General features: G+C 45.0%; 4 protein-coding genes across 4 annotated transcripts; 3 read left to right on the forward strand and 1 right to left on the reverse strand.

The window, feature by feature from the left end:
- Window positions 1-6,367: 6,367 nt before the first annotated feature.
- F5J12DRAFT_888595 (uncharacterized protein) lies at window positions 6,368-6,758 on the reverse strand (the record flags this gene model as incomplete). The annotated part of the gene is made up of 2 exons (XM_051747268.1): window positions 6,368-6,558; window positions 6,608-6,758. The coding sequence occupies 2 exons, from the start codon at window positions 6,756-6,758 to the stop codon at window positions 6,368-6,370; spliced, it is 342 nt and encodes a 113-aa protein (XP_051604371.1).
- Window positions 6,759-9,483: 2,725 nt separating this feature from the next.
- F5J12DRAFT_713898 (uncharacterized protein) lies at window positions 9,484-10,020 on the forward strand (the record flags this gene model as incomplete). The annotated part of the gene is made up of 1 exon (XM_051740864.1): window positions 9,484-10,020. The coding sequence occupies one exon, from the start codon at window positions 9,484-9,486 to the stop codon at window positions 10,018-10,020; it is 537 nt and encodes a 178-aa protein (XP_051604372.1).
- A 2,567-nt stretch (window positions 10,021-12,587) lies between these two features.
- Window positions 12,588-13,572, forward strand: F5J12DRAFT_779844 (uncharacterized protein; the record flags this gene model as incomplete). The annotated part of the gene is made up of 5 exons (XM_051742431.1): window positions 12,588-12,651; window positions 12,738-12,883; window positions 12,910-12,981; window positions 13,077-13,133; window positions 13,228-13,572. 5 exons carry the CDS (start codon window positions 12,588-12,590, stop codon window positions 13,570-13,572), a joined length of 684 nt encoding a protein of 227 aa, XP_051604373.1.
- A 131-nt stretch (window positions 13,573-13,703) lies between these two features.
- Window positions 13,704-14,809, forward strand: F5J12DRAFT_888596 (uncharacterized protein; the record flags this gene model as incomplete). Its single annotated transcript, XM_051747269.1, has 2 exons — window positions 13,704-13,946; window positions 14,462-14,809. 2 exons carry the CDS (start codon window positions 13,704-13,706, stop codon window positions 14,807-14,809), a joined length of 591 nt encoding a protein of 196 aa, XP_051604374.1.
- Between the last annotated feature and the right edge of the window lie 5,145 nt (window positions 14,810-19,954).

A 19,954-nucleotide genomic window follows, 5' to 3' on the forward strand; every position in this document is an offset into this window, starting at 1 on the left:
TGCTGATGATGAATGGGGACAGGTAGACTCTTCTGAATGAGCCTCAACTGTTGACAACAAGTTATGCCTGAGATGAGCTGAACCAACTGTGGAGCAACTTCTGATCGCTTGGGTTATAGCTAAGTACAGGGGGGTTTATATACTGTGGGGGAAGTGCAGCCTATGACAAACAAGGTACAAACACTTGGTAAGTAATGAGTAAGGACTGTAAGCAAGGAGTAATCATGATGAGTAAGCAAGAAATGAAAAGTAAGCAAGCAAAGAGGATTGGTAAGTATTGGCAATAAACAAGTCAAGGACAGTCAAAATATCACAGTGTGAGTCAAAGTATGTCAGAAACTGAGTAAGTGCACTGATATCACATTAGGGGGTGGCAATGCAAGTCAGATCTTGGTGGAGACATCTCTGAACCAAAAGATAGGAAATCACATCTTCCACCCATTCATCCTCTCAGTGAAGTCAATAAATGCTTCATAAATGGGGCTCTGATGGAGGAGAGGGAGAAGGGGGGACATCTTCTGCTGGGTCTTGCAGTAAGAAGGCCAGACACATGTCATACTTGTCACAGATGTGATCAGGGAGACTGGAGAACAGTAGATTATACTGGAGCTGTCACAATGTGGGGAGAATGATGGATGAGATTGGAATAAAGACAGTGCAGGGAGCAGGGAGGAAGGACCCATATGCTTCATCAAGTGGAGAGACTGAAATGACCACATAAGACCTCTGAAACAGAGTGACAGACCTGAGCTGACCAAAGAACATCCTTCTGGAAGTCATACTGACAAGGAGAACACACTGACCAAGCTGCATGGGATGGCATGGGGCTGACAATGATGGAATGAACCAGGGGGCTTCAGGATGGAAGCTGGTGGGAATGCCTGGCAGATATATGTAGCCAATGTCTCTGGCAAAAGACACAAGCAAGATGATTGATGAAGAGGCAGCCATATCTGATGGAGTGTGAGCACAGAGTCAATATCTTTGGAAATGGTGGAGATATGAAGAAAACTGGAATGCTGTACATGGGTGCTAAAAATGTTTGATGTGTGCTTAACTCACTTCCTCTTTTCTCTCTAGCACTGACAACTTGTTCTTGTGCAAAGGATGACTACTCACATCCAGCAGTCCCTCTATGCATGAGGGCTTTAGTCTTCATTTGTATGGCATGGTATGCAACTCCTCAATGAGTTATGCAGAGTCAGCTGTAACCATGTCCACTACACCTTTGGTGTGTGAAAGCACACTGGAATCACATTAGGGGGAGGCTGTGCACATCACATCTCAAAGAGATTGCTTCTAGGCCAAGGTGGGATGACAGAGAGGCAGTGCTGATCTGATGCTGACACAGGACATCCAAAAAGGGGATGGTAGGTGTCACAAGGGGTCACATTTTGGGGGTCTGTGAGATGACAGGAGCATAGGGGATCACATTTCCCCCCCCCCCCCCCCCCCCCAACTGTCCTCTTAGTGAAGCAAATAAAAAATTCATGAATGAGACTCTGTTGGAAGAGAGGATGAAGGGGGAGCATCTTCTGCTGTATCTTGCAACAAGAAGATGAGATGTGCATCATACTCATTATGGATGCAATCAGGGAGAGTGGAGAACAGTAGATTATACTGTAACTGTTGCAATTTTGGAAGAATGATGGATGAGGCTGGTATGAAGATGTTGCAGGGAGCAGTGAGGAAGGATCTATATGCTTCTTGGACTGGAGAGACTGAAATGACCATGTAAGACCTTTCTAACTGAATGACAGACCTGAGGCAACCAAAGAATGTTGTTACACTGTGCTGTCACACACCAAAGGTGTTGTGGACATGGTTACAGCTGACTCTGCATAACTTGTCAACAAGTTGTGCACCCATGCCATGCAGATGAAGACTAAAGCCTCATGTGTAGAAGGACTGCTGGACATGAGCAGTCATCCTTTGCACAAGAATGAGTCATCAGTGCTAAAGAGAAAAGAGGAAGCAAGTTAAGCACACATTAAAAGTTTTTAGCACCTGTGTACAGCATCTGGTTCTCATCATATCTCCACCATTTTTAAGGATATTGACTCTGTTCTCACACTTGCTTGAAGTGCTCAGCCACATGATTCTGCCTTCTGAATTTGGAGAGGATCCTCACACCCTATGCATTTCTACAGCACTCCATCTGTCAGATGCTCATTTTGCTAGGTCCATCAGAAATGGCCATGATGCAGAGTTTTGCTCCATCTACAGGCAGTGCAGGACCTGACATAGTCTTTCACATTGGAGTGGAAGTCAGACCATATGTAGTCTCTGTGGATGAGTTCTAGGATGCAGTTTTGCCTGGAATGGCCTTCCAGAAGATGATCATGCTTGAACCAAAGCACTTGAAGGTGGAGGTCACCAATGTCAGGGACAAAGATATGACTGTCAAGGCAGAGGAGACCATTGGAGTCCAAGGACCACCAAGGCTTAGTTGGAGTAGGAAGATGGCTGGTGGAGACAGGGTCAGGGGGCAGGGCAGAGATGATATCAGAGTGCAAGGATGCTCATGTAAGAACTCATGGTAGTCATCCATCCAGAGTGGATGGTCATAGTCTTTGGGGTTTAGCAGGTCCAACTTGAACCAAGCCAGAGCCATACCCTTCAGATAGGACTGAGTGAAGGTAACCTTGGCTCTGTCAGAGCAGAATGCACAGGGGTCTTGGAAGTTCAACTCACTTTGAACAAGGAACTCATGAAGTTTCCTAGGGTCAGAGCTGTTGTAGGTATGAGGCTTGCAGACCTTAGATTTTAGAGCAGAGTACCAAGTGTGTGGACCAGGCCACACAAGCACATGAATAGCCCTAGTCAGAGCAATGAGGGGGTCTTCTGGCAGCTCAGCCAGGTCTTCAGGGATACCCCTGTCACTGCTGCCCCTGCCATCAGAAGCACCATCAGGATCATTGGGGTTGGTATTGGGTCTATCATCTTGATCGTGAGGTGATGGAGTGTGGAAGATTGTCAGATGGAGGTCAGAGCAACCAGCTTGTGAAGCACTTACAGCTTCAGTGCAGGAGTGGTATTGAGCAGAGAATGTTTGGAATTGTTCAACAATGGAAGGTAGATAATGTGGATTAGCCAGCACTGCGACAAGGTTGTTGGTGACCTCTCTTTGGGATTGAGCTCAAGTTCTCATAATGGCATAAGTTTTTCAGAGGACAGAAAATGAGATTGTACAAGTGTGAGTACAAATATACTGTCAAGTCTGGGTCTACTCTGACCAACTCCAATGCTTAACAGGGTCTAGGGAGAGGTGCAGAAGCAAGTCCAACACAGACAAATGGAACTCCATCTAGCAGAGGGTTGGCAGGAACAAAGTCTGCCAAGGCAGAAGTGATGGAGTGAGGATGTCAGGTTTAGCTTGTGTGATACCTCCTTGCATGATCTTGGCCCTCATATTTCAGAGGAAGAGACCAGACAGCTGTTTGGAGATAGCTCCAACAGACAGAGGACAGAGGAGCTATGGAGTAGGAACTTAGGGGATATTTGTACTGAGGAACAATGGAGTACTGTACATGCTTTTATACTACTATGGAGGTACAGTAACCAGAATCAGAACTGACATATGGAGACTTGTAAATTTTCAACTAAAAACTTCCTGGACAGTGAATGAAGGGAAGATGGAGAAGATACAACAGGTAACATAGGGCAGACCAGAAAGGAAACAGCTAGATGCTGGGCCACAAGGTGCACACACTGTGGAGTACCTGACTGTGTGGTGTCAAGAAGAAGGCCAAAAGAAGGTCAATTGACCTCTTGGAGAATGGTCTACATGGTCTGATAGTAGACCAGTACAAGTCTGACAGTAGAAAGAGTGGAGAAGGCTCATAAATGATAGAGGACAGGTAGTTGGTGCAGAGTGAGTCAGTGACCAGTGGAGTAGCATGGGGAGTGAGTGGGGACCTAGGATAAACATGGTTGTGACAAGCACAGCCACAGTATGGGGAAGCATGCACTTAGAGGTGGCTTAGTTAGGTGAGGTTCATAGTGTTGAACATGAGGTGAGTACAGTCACATGTTATCATGTGACATAGGGTCACATTGCCAAGTGACCATAAGGATCATGTTATCATGTAATTTGTTGTCATGTGACTTGACCACTACCACTCAACACTACACTTTTCATAGTCAGTGGTAGTCAAAAATGTGCACTACCAAAATGTGGCATAGCCTACACTACACAACACTAATAACTACTATTACTTGTAATCAGACTGTGCAAATACCACAGGGAGTGACAATGGAGTGATGTCATCATAATGAAAGTTGTAGCCCCTGATTGTGCAATCATGACAGTATGCTTATCTCATCAGAAAGTGAAGAAGATTGCATGAGAAAAACACAGAATACTTAGAAAAACATGAGTATTTACACAGGATGTCACTGGACCTCAATGTCAATTAGGACTGGAGAATCCCCAGCATGCCATGGAGAATCCCTAGGGGCCATGGAGAATCTCCATCATGACATGGAGAATCCCCAGGGGCCATTGAGAATCTCCATCATGCCATGGAAACTCCCCAACATGACATGAAGAATCCCCAGTGGTCTGCATCAGGCAAACAACACTTTTTCCAAGTGGTCTAATAGTCTACATTGCATCTAATGATGTCTTGATATTTGCATTTAGTGCTCATTGTCTAACATCATCTAATTCATGCTGTCTTACTGACACACTTTTTTTTCAGTGGTCCTAATGTGGTCTGTAAGTGATTTATTGATATCTTCATGCCACTATATTACTGTAACTCTTGATTCACAGTACTCTATAGAACCATAAGTGTCTTGCTTAATTTACTTGCTGTATATGTTCCTTGGCATCCATTCCACTTATACATCTACCTTTCTGAGATAAGTTGTGATTAGAACAGTTAGAACAGTCACTGCTTTCCTGATGCATGGAGAATCCCCACCAGGACATGGCTTGGGAAAGTGGGTCTATTTAGCTTGGGGAAAGCCTAGGTTTGCCCTGGAAAGCAGGTCTATTTACCCTGGGGAAAGCCCAGGTTCAACCTGGAAAGGGGGTCTATTTAGCCTGGAGAAAGCCCAATGTGGACCCCAGCTACCCTTTCAATTGATGTATAATATATATATATATATATATATTATGGAGAAAATGTTTTCTCCAACCATATTAAGTCACTGCTCTGGAAAATCTCCAGACTTAATAGGTCTCCAAAGGGGGTTGACTGAAGTGGTCTATTCAGCCTATGGGAAGCATATGTTCTGCCTGGAAAGCAGGTCTATTTACTGTGGGGAAAACCCAGGTTCAGCCTAGCATGTATGTCTATTTAGCCTGGGGAAAGCCTAGGTTAACCTGGAAAGCAGGTCTATTTATCCTGGGGAAAGCCCATGTCCAACCTGGAAAGGGGGTCTATTTAGCCTGGAGAAAGCCCAATTTGGACCCCCACTACCCTTTCATTTGATATGTATATATATATATGTATTATGGAGAAATCATTTTCTCCAACCATATTAAATCACTGCTCTGGAGAATCTCCAAGCATGGTGGTGGAGAACCCCAAAAGTTGTGAATTCCCAACAAAGTAACACCATTAGGTTAATACATCTATCAAAGTTTCCAGACCTAATAGCTCCCCAAAGGGGGTTGACTGAGGTCAGACTAGAGCCCCAATGTGTAGGAAGACAGCCAGGAGTGTTAGTGGTCATCCTTCACATAAAGAAAAGAGAAGGAAGCAAGTTAAGTGCCCATGAAAGCTCTTAGTGCCTATGTATGGCAGTCCAGTTTTCAACATATTTCCCTCATTTCTGAAGATACAAAATGGGCCCTGCAGGTTGACAAGGCCAGGTGGGCAGTGTGTTTGTGTTAACTGTAGATATTGCTCAGTTAGCATGTCATCATAGAACTGGGAACACATGACTTACGATCCTTGTGTTTCTTGCAGAAGGACCACTGTAGGGAATGTAATTTCCCTATGGGGGGAATAGTTTTATTTTGTTGATTTTACTTTATTTTCATTCTAGCTATCCCTCTGCTAGTTATTCTTAGAATTTCGCTTTTTTTGCTTAGTCAGCACTACCTAGTGATTGGCATAGTTGGTTTTTCTTAAAATGATAGATGAGTTACCCTAAGACAAGAGACAAAATCAAGCAGGTCATTTCTCTGCACCCAGACAGCCTTAGAAGCCTCCAGACATTGTATCACTCCAGTCCCAGGCTATAGAAGCCCCTTTTGGCCCTACTCACTTCCTTCAGATATCTACTCCCTGCCTCAGCTACTTCTCACTTTGTTTTCATTTTTTCCTACACTTCCAATCTGTCACCTTGGGGGAGGATAAGATGGTGATTGAGTGAGACCTCTTGCCTACTCAAAGAAAACCCATTAATTCTATTAGTAAAGATGATAGTGCTGGAAGTTGTTACCTGTCTCAGCCATGGTGTGGATGTTGAGCTCAGCAACAGCACTTGAGAGTTCAATCACTTCACTTCCATGATCACTCATTGCCTTGATGTCCATTCCCACAATGTCAGATTCAACTTTCCATTTGTTGAAAACAGCAGGTGGGACTGGCTTTTGGGTAACTGTTCAAAAAATATAAGTGATCACAACTATCATGCTGTAGTGACATACCAATCCACAAGTTACTATTGGCAATACTTGCCTTCTGACATCCCTTGAAACAAGCAAGAACAATACCATTTGGGCAGACAGCTGTGGAGAGCTCAAGTTTCCCATTATTTGGAATGAGGAGTTGCCAGTCAGGCTGAGTCTGGTAAGCCATATTAGCCTGCTCATGCTGTGCATCAAAATGATCAATGACTCTGGGGAACCAAGAATGAAGATGGGTCACCCAGTGACATTGTCATGGGACCACAATGTGTCAATTTTGATTGTTTGTTGCAGGTAACTTCCATGATCTTCAAGTTGTTGGATGAATATCTTCCTCTCCGCAAGTGGTAGGGGTAAGGTGTCTTTCAGCAATTGACTGTTAGCCTTGATTGATTTCAATTTGTGACATCCAATCTGCAAGTCACAATGGCAAAAGCACTGACATGAAATTTGGACTACTTGCATGCCTCTGAGATGAAGCCTAGAATAGATTACCCAATATGAACAATCCTGATATACCACCAGAAACACTTGCCTTGTGCTTGGTAGAGGAGGTTACCTTTGCAACTAGCTTTGAATTTTTTGTTGCTAGTGCCTCATGACAGGGATGCAATTGAGCAGCCTGAGACAAACCAGTGGGACATTTGTTAGCAAAGCCTTCAAATATTAATATTGTTGCAACATTTGACAAGCCAGGTACAGCTGGGTGAGGTTGGGTCACAACTGAGGTACCATCAGCATTGCAGTGCTTGCTTATCCCATGCAGACACTCCAAGCAGTGGGTAGCATTGCCTTTTTGGGGAAAAGAGCTTGACAGTCACAATTACCATCACTGCCCCAGCAGAGACCCTCCTTGGCTGGCATTGATATGAGCAAGAACAAATGGAGCATGAAGGCAGGCCAACAGAACCTTGTGCAATTTATAATTGCTGCTAACATACTAGATCAAGGTTCAAGGCTTAGTAAGTGAAATGATAATGTGGATAAAGCCTGGCACAATAGATGTGCCTGGGAATACCAAATTGAGTCTGCTAATGACAAGTCCATGTCTTTGGCTGCACATCAACCAATGCATTTAGTTCCAATCATCAGATATCCATCCAACCCCCACTCTGTTGGTATCAACCTGAAGTTCTCCAGTGTGATGTTTTGAGCAATTACCTCATGAAGGCCACTGAAAAAAATTAGCCCATCTTCATCACTCCTAAAGGGATTCTGAAGTGAGGGTACATGCACAGCTTCATGGTTAATATGTACTTGCTGTTGACATGAAATCACATTGACTGTATCCATTACTTCATTATTAGTGAGGCCAAGTCCTTTGAGATCTTCATGATATTGGTATAAGCCAAACCTGATTTGACCTAACAGGCTCATATCCTTGTATATCACAGGATGAGTAGAGTAGTAAACTAATGAAACTCAAATCTCACCCTGGGACTCTTGTTGTTAGCACTTGGGCTACCTATTAGGTGGAAACTCCACTCCTCTCAAAACACCTGACAGTTATGATTGATATTGTCAAGGAAAAGTATATGAAGTAACCAGATATGCAATGCATTGTTAACATCAAGCAAGTGAATTCATTCAAGCTGAGTGAAGAATGCACACCAGTGTCTGGTGAACTGAGATCCAACTTTGACCCACAAATGCTCAATATGACAATTTTGAGTTGATCTAGATTCATATGTGATTAGCAATGATGAATGCAAAAATAATGTAAAATATACTTAAATTCCCCAGATAAATGAGCCTTGGTGGTGGCCATTCCTCATAATGATGTGGGTTGCAATGTCAAGGTTCTCACCACTGCAGTCTCCACATATGTGGGAAGGCCTGCTATAATCTTCAATCACTTGTTTAAATACATGTAGGATGGTTGCTGACCAGTTATCATCACTAGCATGTATCACAGTAACCTAAGAATGAATCAAGAACAAATCAACAAATATTGCAAGTTGGACAACTGAAAAAGGTACCATGTGGCAAAACCCATCAATGAATGAATAGATAACAATCCTCCCCAAATCAATTTGTGGTGACATCCATGTGCTATAACACATTGAGCCACTTGACATGATACTTGTGCCTAGTTTTCATACAGCAGTCTCAAAAAGCTTGACCCAGGTGATCCACTGTAGAGAGCAACTGGATTACATGGCAATACTGCATGCAAACCCCCTGTGGCTGCATGAACCCAATGATGTAACAAAGTCCAAATTCCAGCCATCTCTTCTTAAATTCCTCAATGAAATTGCCAAGGTCCACATTGCTAATCTCAGTGTATCTCCATTCAATGCCATGGCACCTTACGTAAAGGCACAGAGTATTTTGATGGATTCCAAGAAGGCACATGAGTTCAGTGGAATGAATTTGTCTTGAATTTGAAATGACCTCCTTGAGAAAGTTGATATAGATGACTTTCCTTGGCCATCCTCATAAACCAGTGTGAACTTCTGCTACCAGCTTTGGTATTTCTATGTTTCATCAAAACTAAACATGAATGTGTATGTTAGGCTGATAGCATTGGGAGCCATTTTTTTAAGCTTGCTCACCAAGTCCTCATGCTGTCTTAATAGTGTAAAGTGGCAATCATGACATCTTGGTGAATGAGTCCGAACTCTTTGCTGACATCTTTTCACTTGACAAATATGTGCCAGACAGCCAGGAGGGGAAGGTTGATGGGCAGCCAATTATTCTTGGTGGCAAAAATTTGACTGCACAAATTTTTGACTTGTTTGTTGAATTCAAGTTCATGTGGTAAGTCTCTGAGCACTCCCCTGATGGAGACCCCTACTGAATTTTCTCATTCTAGTCCCAGTCCTTCTGCCAAATATTCCTTGGATGACCTCAAGAACTTGCTGGAATTTGTCTGCCATTTCCAATGCAGTGTCCATATGCTCAGCTTTGTCACTTCTTGTGTCATCAAGAGAGCATATTTCTTCCATCCTTCTGCACTTGTTTATCTAGGCATTGAGTACAAGATCTGGGCCATCTTCAAAAGAGGTTTTACAAGGCTTTGCAAAGTCCTGCTGATGAAGATTAAAAAGTCTCACTGTGTCTGGATGGGGATGGATACTTATGTCACCTATGTCTATGTCAAGTCCAACCTGGATGAGTATATCCACATGGTTGCTGCAGAATTTCCCCCCATTGTGCATTCTGACAGCTGTCAGGATCACAAAGGATGTGCAGAGGATTGGGCTGTGGTGTGGTGGAACAGTATGGGGCAACTCCTCCTTGATGGAAGCAACCCATGGTGTTTGAATGAGGCTATCAATCGCTTCAAAGGATTGCAATTTGGCTGGGTTGGTATGGATTGTAAGAGGCATATGTTTTCAAATATAATGAACCTGAACAAACCACTTGCACATTCTCATCAATTCATTACTTGTGGTAAAGATCACCTTGTCCACAAAATCATACCTATGTAGTCATTGTGCCTAGAAATGTAGCATCTTACAATGTAACTTGAGTGTGTCACAATGTATAGTGCTTTGGAGCTACTTCAAATTATGGCCATCTTCAAAACTGAGGGTGCAGCTAAAGGAACAAAATCACACACATGTAGTAGCTAATGTCAAGTATGGGTTTACCTTCAGGTGACTGGGCTTCAAGTCTCAGTGACAAGGGCTAAGTCCAGTTGACCAGAGTCAAGGCTGGGAGACAGGGGCCAAGTCTGGAGGTCCAGAGTCAAGGCCAGGAGCATGGGAAACCAACCAGTCTCAGAGTGCACACAGGGGGAAGCTGGTCCAGGGTTGGATCTACCTCCCTTGGTCTCAGCTTATGTGCTGTACCCTTATGCAAGCTGGGAAGAGGTCCAAGACAGGGGCAGAGGATAGACTAAGGCTTGGCCTTAGCTATTGAGTAGACTTGGAGGGTAATACAGGGTTGAGGGTAATACATAGGTGATATTCTGACTGGAGTACTACAGAGTGTGTACAGGGGTTAAATACATGAAGCCAGTGTAAGGAGACAGATCTCCTTACTAAAGGATTGGGTATTAATTCCTGTTTTGTTGTTTCCTTACTTAATGTTAGGAGTACTATACTTTAGTTGTATAGTTCGCTTTTTTGTGCTTAGTCAGCACTTACCTACAGTTTGTTCTTACTGTAAGTTGTCACCAATAGATGAGTTATCCCCAAGACAAGAACAAACTTAAGACTGCCCCAGACTGACCTAGACAGTCTCCCATCCCATCCTTCCTTCATTCAGGCTATAGGAGCCCCTTTTTTCTTACTCTCCCTCCTGGATTCTGGTATTCCATCCTCAATCCTCTCCATTATCTTTCTTCACACCAGTCTGGAGTAATGAACATAGAGCTGGACTTGTTGGTAAGCTATTAGGAAGATGATTAGCAAGAGAGGACAGCCACAGAGGCTGTGCCAAGACTAATAGTCAAACTCCAGGCGAGCAGCATAACTAGAGTCAGAACAGGTTTTGTACAGTAAGCAGAGGTCAGATGAGAGGACTAGACTAAATATAGCACAAACAAAGGGAAACAGACCTGAGTTATGTCTAGGTGACCTGGACATGGACCTGGGAGGTCTGGGGTGGAGCAGTGCAAGGCTGAGAGGTCAGAGTGGACTGGAGATAGGGGTAAAGTTCCAGACTTGAGTTATCTAGGCCAGAGTTGACTGGAGATAGGGGCTAGGGGCCTGGACTGGACTGGGCTTGAGTCCAAGAGAGACATATGTGACAGCTAAATTTTATAACCTGAATATCTCAATCAATTCAAGTCAGATTTCCAGTATTTTTGCAGATTCAGAACCAGGTAAATTAGATTCAGGTTCTTCTATAAAAATTAGAGTAGTTCTACTGCTATATACATCTATAAAAAAACATAGGCTGATTTCACACATATAACCAAGATTGTGAGCCAAGTACACTTCAGGTAACCCATTTTCATAAGCATTAAGTTTTTCTCCAAATCATTCAAGCTAAATGATGTCCCACTCCCCTCTCTGGAGGCCAGTGGGATGTCCCATGATAACTTCAGAAGCTACCATGGGACACCCTATCCCCCTCTCAGGAGACCATTGGGATGTCCCATGATAGCTTCAGTGGCTACTGTGGGACATCCCACTCCCCTTTCTGGAGACCAATGGGATGTCCCATGATAGCTTTGGAGGCTGCAAGCACTTCAGTCAATCCCCTTTGGAGACCCATTAAGTCTATATATTTCTATAGATTTATATACCTATGATGTCTAAACAGGTTGGGTATACCCAGCTGCTGCCATGGAAAGTTATTTTCTCCAGCACCATGCCTGGGGACTTCAGGGCAGCCATTGATATTCCTGGCATGGCACTGATCACAAGTGTGTTGTGTTTTACTCATGCATTTTTCTACTTTCTGATAAGATAAGCATACCATCATGATTTCAAAATCAGGAGCTACAACTTTCATTATGATGACATCACCTCATTATCACTTGCTGGGGTATTAACACCTACTAGTCCTAGTTGTAGTAGTTGGTAGTACTGCATAGTGTAGGCTATGCTACACTTTGGTAGCATATGTCTTTGACTATGACTGACTATGAAAAGTGCAGTGTGAGTCAGAGTGCAACAGTCACATGATCAATGACATAATGGTCATGTGACATTGCACTGTCCCAGTCAAATGATCTAGGTCATGCAACTATTTGCAATGAAGTTGTGGGAGTTGTCAGTCACATGCTGTTGAATCACATGACTTGGGACCCCAGGTCATGACATTGATCAGTCATGTGCACCTAATAGTCACATGCTGAGGTCAATCAGTGATCATGTGATATCACATGACTGAACTGACACTTATGATCACATGATCCAGGTCCCTAGGTCATGGGAGTGGCTGATCCTATGGTCCCAGTGGTCATGTGGCTGTGTGAATTCTGAGTCATGTGAGGCCACATGACTGAACCTACCTCACAACTGGCACTATGTACCTAAGCACATGACTAACTTGCCCCTGAGTGCATGCTGGACCTTACTGTGGCTGTGCTATCACATGAATCATGTCCCCACTCTTTCAATTCTTGACATATGCATCTGTGGTTTGGCAAGGGGATGGTCTAGGGGGTACATACTCTCTCATGTATCTGATGCCCCCCTGCCAAAGTGTACTACTTGTTTTTGTGTTCCATGCTTCTTTTTACCCACATCAGTGTTGTACAGCTGCACAGATGCTATGGACATTGACAATGCAGAAGAATTTGCTGAGATGGCAAAAAAGATAATTGAGACTACACCTGACAAGGTTCAAGTTTTCATAGACATGAAACATGTTCACAAACAGCTTGCACATCACAAGGTAATCACTGCTTGGACTTTGTATAGTGCTCACTCCTAGTGTGGGAAAAAAGTAAGGACATAGATGATGATTCAGATGGCTCCAACACCAGGGATGAGGTGAGGAATGCTGAGGATGCCTCTTGATCAGCAACTGCCATCATCCCCTGAGGGAAAGCCCCACACTGCTACCAAGCACCAATGCTCATCTCCAGCCCCCTGCCCAATCCTCCTCACTGAGGTGGGGAGGTGCTTTCATGCCTTCCCTAAAGGTACCTTCAGATCCCAGTTTGCACCACCAGCTGTCCCTCATGCAGTTCTTCATCACCTCACTGCCCACCCCCCACATGGTCTTGGACCATAAAGGATGGCCCCCATGCTGGAAAAATCCATCCAGTACCCACTGTCCCTATCACCTGTGGTAAGGACAGCCCCAAGGCAATCCAATGGATTGTCTCTGTCTTCCACTCCTTCAAATCTCAACTGACCCCTCTTGCCTTGGTGCCAGAGACTGGGTGGGTGCACCCTGATTTCATGAAGTTATACCAAAACAACATGCTGGTGCACCTTTGCACTCAGCAGGCCCTCCACAAGCCTCTTCCCCCCTCCAGATCACTCTCCAAGCCCCACCCTGGCAGTGGGATCCCCCCCCTTGGAACCTTTGGCAGAGGTGGTGGAGCTCCACAGCCAGATAGCAGCCCTGCAGACTGAGTTCAAAGCCTTCTGTAAAAGCCCATGAGGCATCCCTTCAAACCCCACAGTCTCCAGGCACTGCCCCCATGGCTGTGCCCATACTAGACAATGAATTCTGCCCAGTGTTCCTCTGCCATACTGACTCCTCCATGGTTCCCACCTACACCAAATCACTCCCTGAGGACATATACCGGGTGGTCTCCATGTTGTTTGAGAGATGGGGCACTGTCCATGTCAGTTTTGACTCCAATGGAGACTTAATCATGTTGGAAGAGGCCCCCTCTCCTGCTGTTATTGCCATGGTATATGTCCCAATCAGGAGCACCCCTCCTTATTCTCACCTCCCTACTACTGCCTGTCCTCCTCCATCTGCCCTTGTGGTGTTGGGCAGTGTAGATTGATAGTATGATAGATGCCCCCCTTCATTAGTCTCTCTGGACCTCAGGTCTAGCCAGTATAGTGCAGCATAGGGTGTACTTACATACTCTCATGCACTTTAATTCAGAGTTAAAAAAAAAAAGGTGAGGAATGCTACATGCATAATTCATAGCAACTACTGAGGCAAAATTTATGATATAGGACTCTGATACTTTGAAGGAATCTAGCAATGATTTTGATGAGAACATGGCACTGTTCCATCATCAGATTACAAAGGAGTGGGGTAACACCAGTGAGAACTCTGTGACATACCTCCATCCCATGGGTGTAAGCATCCCTTGCACCCCTCTTATGATCAGGCATTGGGCTATTGCCATTGTGAGTGAACTTTCCATCACTGGCTAACAGTCCAAAGATTCACCATATTCAAAAGTATGAATGAGAAGCCACTGTTTTGTATCCACCCAATATTCAGTCATTCAACCCAGTCAACAAGGTTCCTGCCCTTCATCCTGGACATCATTTTCAGACCTCAATTATTCCAGTTACCCCCTCTCCTAATGCTGACATCACTGCATTGAGTTCTGTCCTTCTCTTGGACATGGCTAGGGAACATCTTCATCATTCAACTCCAGCCCCAGCCCCACAGGTAGTTGACTCTGCAGAAACCAATCTTGACCCAACTATCATTCTGTTGCCATCCAATCTAACTCACTTTCTCAAGCATGCTGAGGCTAACCTAGGGGTTCAGAATGCCCAACTTCTTGAACCAGCACTATGGCAACTTGGGGCTGGTCCAGACATCCTCTCAGAAATGGATGATGCTATCCTTCATGATGCTGGTGTCACACCTGGAGATATTATTTGCCTCAAATGAGGCTCAATTACATGGTGGAATGGCCCTGAGCCTAGGCACAAGCATAGTGCTACACATTCTGAGTCAGCTGAAGCTTCTGCTTCCAAGTGAAGGTTTCAGTATGAGAAGCATTACCATGATGGAGGTGGATGTCACCTCACTGCTGGGCCCATGAAACCAAAAGATCTGGCCCATGCAGAAGAAGATTTCAAGGATTTTGATTGGTACTATAAATGTGACAATGCAGAAGGAAATTGGCTTCCAATCCCTCAGGGATGGGAAGTTGAAGAAGAGGGAGAAGATGACAAAGGTTCATCTGTCTAGATGCACACTTACCAAACTACTTACCAAACTACTTACCACATGCAGTATGTGACCAGATACTCACCACTGTTACCTATGTTATGTATCCAGCAGCTCAGAAATAACCTTTGGCCTTGTTGGCAGTGATGCTTTGACATGCATCAACAATGGACAATACAGAGGGATCCTGATGATGCTGAAGAAAAGCCTTGATGGCAGAGAATGCCATCTCAATAGGATTATAATCTGGAGAGTAAGGAGGAAGAAAGATGAGCTGGCATTCTACACACAATGTAAGTGATGGGAAGGCCAAAAATAAAAGGCAAGCCTACAAGCTTCATCCTCAACAAGCTTCCAGATATCTTCTGTGTGGTGAATGCGACAGTTATCAAGCACAAGGACACTCCTGGGACCAGGGTGAGGGGTTGTGAGAGTTATCTTCAATGGCTAATCAGCATCATCATTTGAATCTATAAGTCAACCTACCACATATTCCTAAAGGAATTTTAGAAAGTGTGCACTTGTCACCAGACCCTGAACAATGTCATAGGTGATGATTCCATCTAGTGTAATGATTGGAATGATTGAATACCAGATTCCCCACACAAAAACTTTGGCTTTCATGCAATGGACACCTTTCAATGTGCAACCTTGTCTCCAAGACAATGTCCACAGATCCCATGCTGCTTCATCACCAGACATGAACATGTTTGGGTCTGGCACAATCTCAGCAATCTGATTCATGAAAATCACCCACTTGTTTTTGTTCCACTCAATAGCAGGTGCTGATACAATTTTGCAACTGATGTTGAGTTGCTGGAGTGTGCAACAAAGTGTAGGGATGGAAAGGTGCAAGTTATGAGAGAGTCAAAGTTCCAATTGAATCTCATCAAGATAGAGGGTGGGATTCTGGCAGAGCATGTCAAGGATAAATCCAACATCTTGTGTGCTGACTATGCGATGTTGAACAGCTTGTCATGCATAGGGATTGGTGACTGTGCTGAGCAAGGAATGAAGTTTGATTGTTTTGTAAACCAGAGATTTCTTGACCTCCAGAATGTGACAGATATGACAGTGTTAAGTCTGGGTCTTCACTGGTCCAAAGCCAGTCCAGAGTCCAGTTGGGGATCAGAGGGTAGACAAGAAACTAGAGGGTTTGGACTGTTGGACTTAGCAACTGAAGGTGCAGTGCTATTCCCTTGCATGGGCTGTAGTCTGGTTGAGAGGCAGAAGACAGAGAACAGAAGGGACTGGGTTAGATGAGACTAGATTGATTTCAGACTGAGGCTGAAACAGATTATCCTATGGCTTAAATACTAGAGGTAACCTAAGTGTAACATAGCACCAGAGACCAGTCTGCGCTGGTACAACAATGGTTGGTAAACTGATTGGTAAGTAATGTTACAAAGAATATTATCAAGCAAAAGTATGAACAAGGGTTTTACTGGGAACTGGGGCAGGACTTGTGGCTGGGCCAGGTGTTACACTGGCCCAGTACTAACTGAGTGGACAACTCAATTGGGCACTGCCTTGCAGTGCCTCACAAGCTAACACATTTCTAGGTTGAAGGGTTAAGGCCAGGACTGGGGCAAGGGTTGGATGAGACCAGTCAAGACTGGGGTAGAGCTGGTCTAGGGTGGTCTAGACATGGTCATGACAGTATCCCCCTCTTGGAGCCAAGCCCATAAGGCTCCAATGAGGACAATGCTGAGAACAAAATTTTTGTGTCTGACCTTGAAAACCAGTGGACTTAAGACTGGTCCATCTCAGGTTTGGTTTCCCACTTCAACATGTCTATTCACCAGTCCCAAACACCTTATGATCAAGGCCTCTTGCCCAACCTGACCCAGGTGACAAGTGTTGAGCTGCAGGTAGGCAGCAATGATAATGAGCAGGCTATCTGGGGGAAGTTGGCTGAGTGCAAGAGGTGCAAGGAAAAGATGCAGGAAGAAGCCCAGTTGGAGGCTGAAAGGCAAGAGAAAGCCTGGCTCAAAGAGGAGAGGGTGCACACAGAGGCAGAGGTGCAGAGAGCAGAGGCTGTGTGCAAGGCTGAAGAAGCCAGGAAGGTGACTGAGAGCCAGTGGGCAGACACCCTGGTGGGTAGCTCATCCGGGGCCAGGTCAAGCATGGAGGTGATGAACCCCCAGTGAGTAATGACCAAATGACTGGTAGGCAACTGGCTGACACCTTCCCAGGTGTCTTCATTGTGCCCAGACAAACATGACCTGCCTGTGCAACACCAATGGCAAGAAGAAGCACCTGGCCTGTAACCAGTGCAATGAGCTCAAGGAGTGTTGCTGGTGGCCAGTCAAAGGTGAAACCAGTCCAGGTGCTGGTCCAGCTGTGGACAAGGGAAAGTGGAAAGTGGACATGACCTCCCCCTGCACTGGTGAGAAGAAAAAGAGGTTGAAGTGGCCATCCACCAAGGTACTTGAGGGCACAGGTGACAAGGAGGAAGACATGGGCAAGGGGCCATTGATGTCAAAGGCCAGTGTGACCAAGATGACTGGTGAAAACATGGGGACTGGTTCAATCACCAGTGCACAGATGAAGTGACTGATCAAGGTGGTTGAGCATGTGGCCAACAACATGGCTGGTCTTTTGACAGCACAAAGAGAAGTGTCCTGGAACTTCTACTGGTTTGCCCAGTCATACAAGACCTACATTGAGGAATGCTTTGAGTTCCTTGTGCCAGATGTGCCTTCTGACTGGGACACCACTGATGAGGATGAGGAGGATGTAGGGGGGCTCAACAAAGAGCTGGAGGGGCTGAGGGAGGAGGAAGGGAAAGCTGGTCCCAGTCTGAGTCAGGTGACCAGACCAGTGCTGGTTCTGCTGGGTCCCAAGCCTGATGTCATGTGTGTAGAATAGTGTTTTTTCCTGTATGTATGGTTGTGAATGTCACTGCCCAGTTCCAGTTCTAAGGTATGAAGGAAAGCAAATAAAAGAAGAGTAAGAGAAATCAAGGCATAGTAACTATGAGATAAACAAAACAGATAAGGAGAAAAGAAACCTGAGACCAGTTCTAGGTTATTTCTTGAAAGGACCAGGTTTGTCCAGGTACTGGTCATGATATTCTTGAACAAGTTCTGAGGCATTATCTAACTCTGTTGCTAATACCCAGGTGGTTTCTTTGTCAGTTCCCTCATAACTGGTCCACCAGACCAGGTACTGCAACCAACACTTTCTGCACCAGTCAACCTTTGAATTGAGTATCTCTGCTACTCCGAATTCTAAGTTGCCATCAATGTCTACTGGTGGGGGTGGAGGTTGAGTCCAGTTGGGTAGGGTATTTGGGATGGCCAGTTCAAGTTGGGATACATGGAAGACTGGGTGTACAGCATGCATAGAGTCTGGGAATGAGTGAGAACCTAGCCTGGGCTATTATGGGGTATGGCCCAAGGTTCTTCTCACTCAACTTCTTGGAGGGCCAGGTCAACCAGAAATACTTGGCTTTTATATAGACACTGTCACCCACTTTGAAGTCTGGGGCTGGCATGTGCTTAGCATCTGCCAGTCCTTGGTAGCATTGCTGGGTGAGTGCCATTTCTTCATGAAGGTATTGGTGCAGTGAATCTAAGCTGACTGTGTAATCACAAGCCCAGTTGGATGTGAGATCATGCTCAGGGAAGACTGAGATATTAGGGTGGTAACCCTTATTAGCAAAGAAGGGTGATACCCCAGTCATAGTGCTGGGTGCATTGTTGTAAGCAAATTCAGCCAATGGTAGTAACTTGGCCCAGTTATCCTGTTGGTAGTTACAGTAGACCTGAAGATACTGTTCAAGGGTCTGATTGGTGCACTCTGTCTGACCATCCCCCTCTGGGTGATACCCAGAGGTGAAGTGTAGACACATATCTAGAGCCTTACCAAGAGACCAGAAGAAGTGGGATATGAATTCTGATCCCCAGTCTGAGGTCACATGGGCTGGTACACCATGCTTGGAGAATACATGCATCAGGAAGAGCTTAGTGAGCTCAGGGGCTGTGATGGTGTTGTGAGTAGGTATGAAAATGGCTTGCTTTGAAAGCTGGTCAACTATGATGAGGATGGCAGTAAAGCCAGTTGAGGCTAGGAGTTGCTCTATGAAATCCATTGAGATGGAATTCCATGGCTTCTCTGGCACAGGGAGTTGTTTGAGTAGGCTGTAAGACCTGGTGGCAGGGTACCTTGGCCTGGGCACAGGTAGTACAAGACTAGACATAGTCTTTGACAAATGTCCTTAGGCTGGGCCAGGTGTATTCATGCTGGATGAGTTCCAAGGTTCTATTTTGGCCAAAGTGGCTGGACAAGGGGTGATCATGTTTGAACCTCAAGACATGAAGGCAAAGGTCATTAGAGTCCAGTACATAGATTCTTCCATCCAGGTGGAGGAAGCTGGTGTCATCAACTGACCACTGGGAATCTGATGTATCTGAGAACCAGACTTGGGAAACCAGGTCTGAGGGTAGAGCTGAGAGGATATCATTATGAAGTTTCTCCACATCCATCAGTGCAACAGCATGTAGGACCAGGTATTCAAGGTAGGTGGCATGCAGGGAGGTGGCTAGCTGTTCCTGTGTGAAGACCAGTCTGAGATTCTGTGGGTTGACCCAGGCATAGTTGCTATCCCCCTCTTTGGGGTAGACATCCCATCATCTAGTGGGGGTGTCAGGCTTAGCACCAAGTTTACCAGGTCTGAACCAGATAATCATATTGAACTGTGACAAAAACTCAGGCCAGTGCACCTGGCTCCAGGTTCTTATGATCAGTGACAATGTCAACTGGTACTGCAGATCCTTCTAAGTAGTGCCACCATGTCTGGAATGCCTTGAAGATCACAAGTAATTCCTTATCATGAGTGTCATAATTTAGCTCCAGGGC

Source organism: Pisolithus orientalis, assembly GCF_024613125.1.
Source record: "Pisolithus orientalis strain OTSU chromosome Unknown F5J12scaffold_3, whole genome shotgun sequence".
Lineage (NCBI taxonomy): Eukaryota > Fungi > Basidiomycota > Agaricomycetes > Boletales > Pisolithaceae > Pisolithus > Pisolithus orientalis.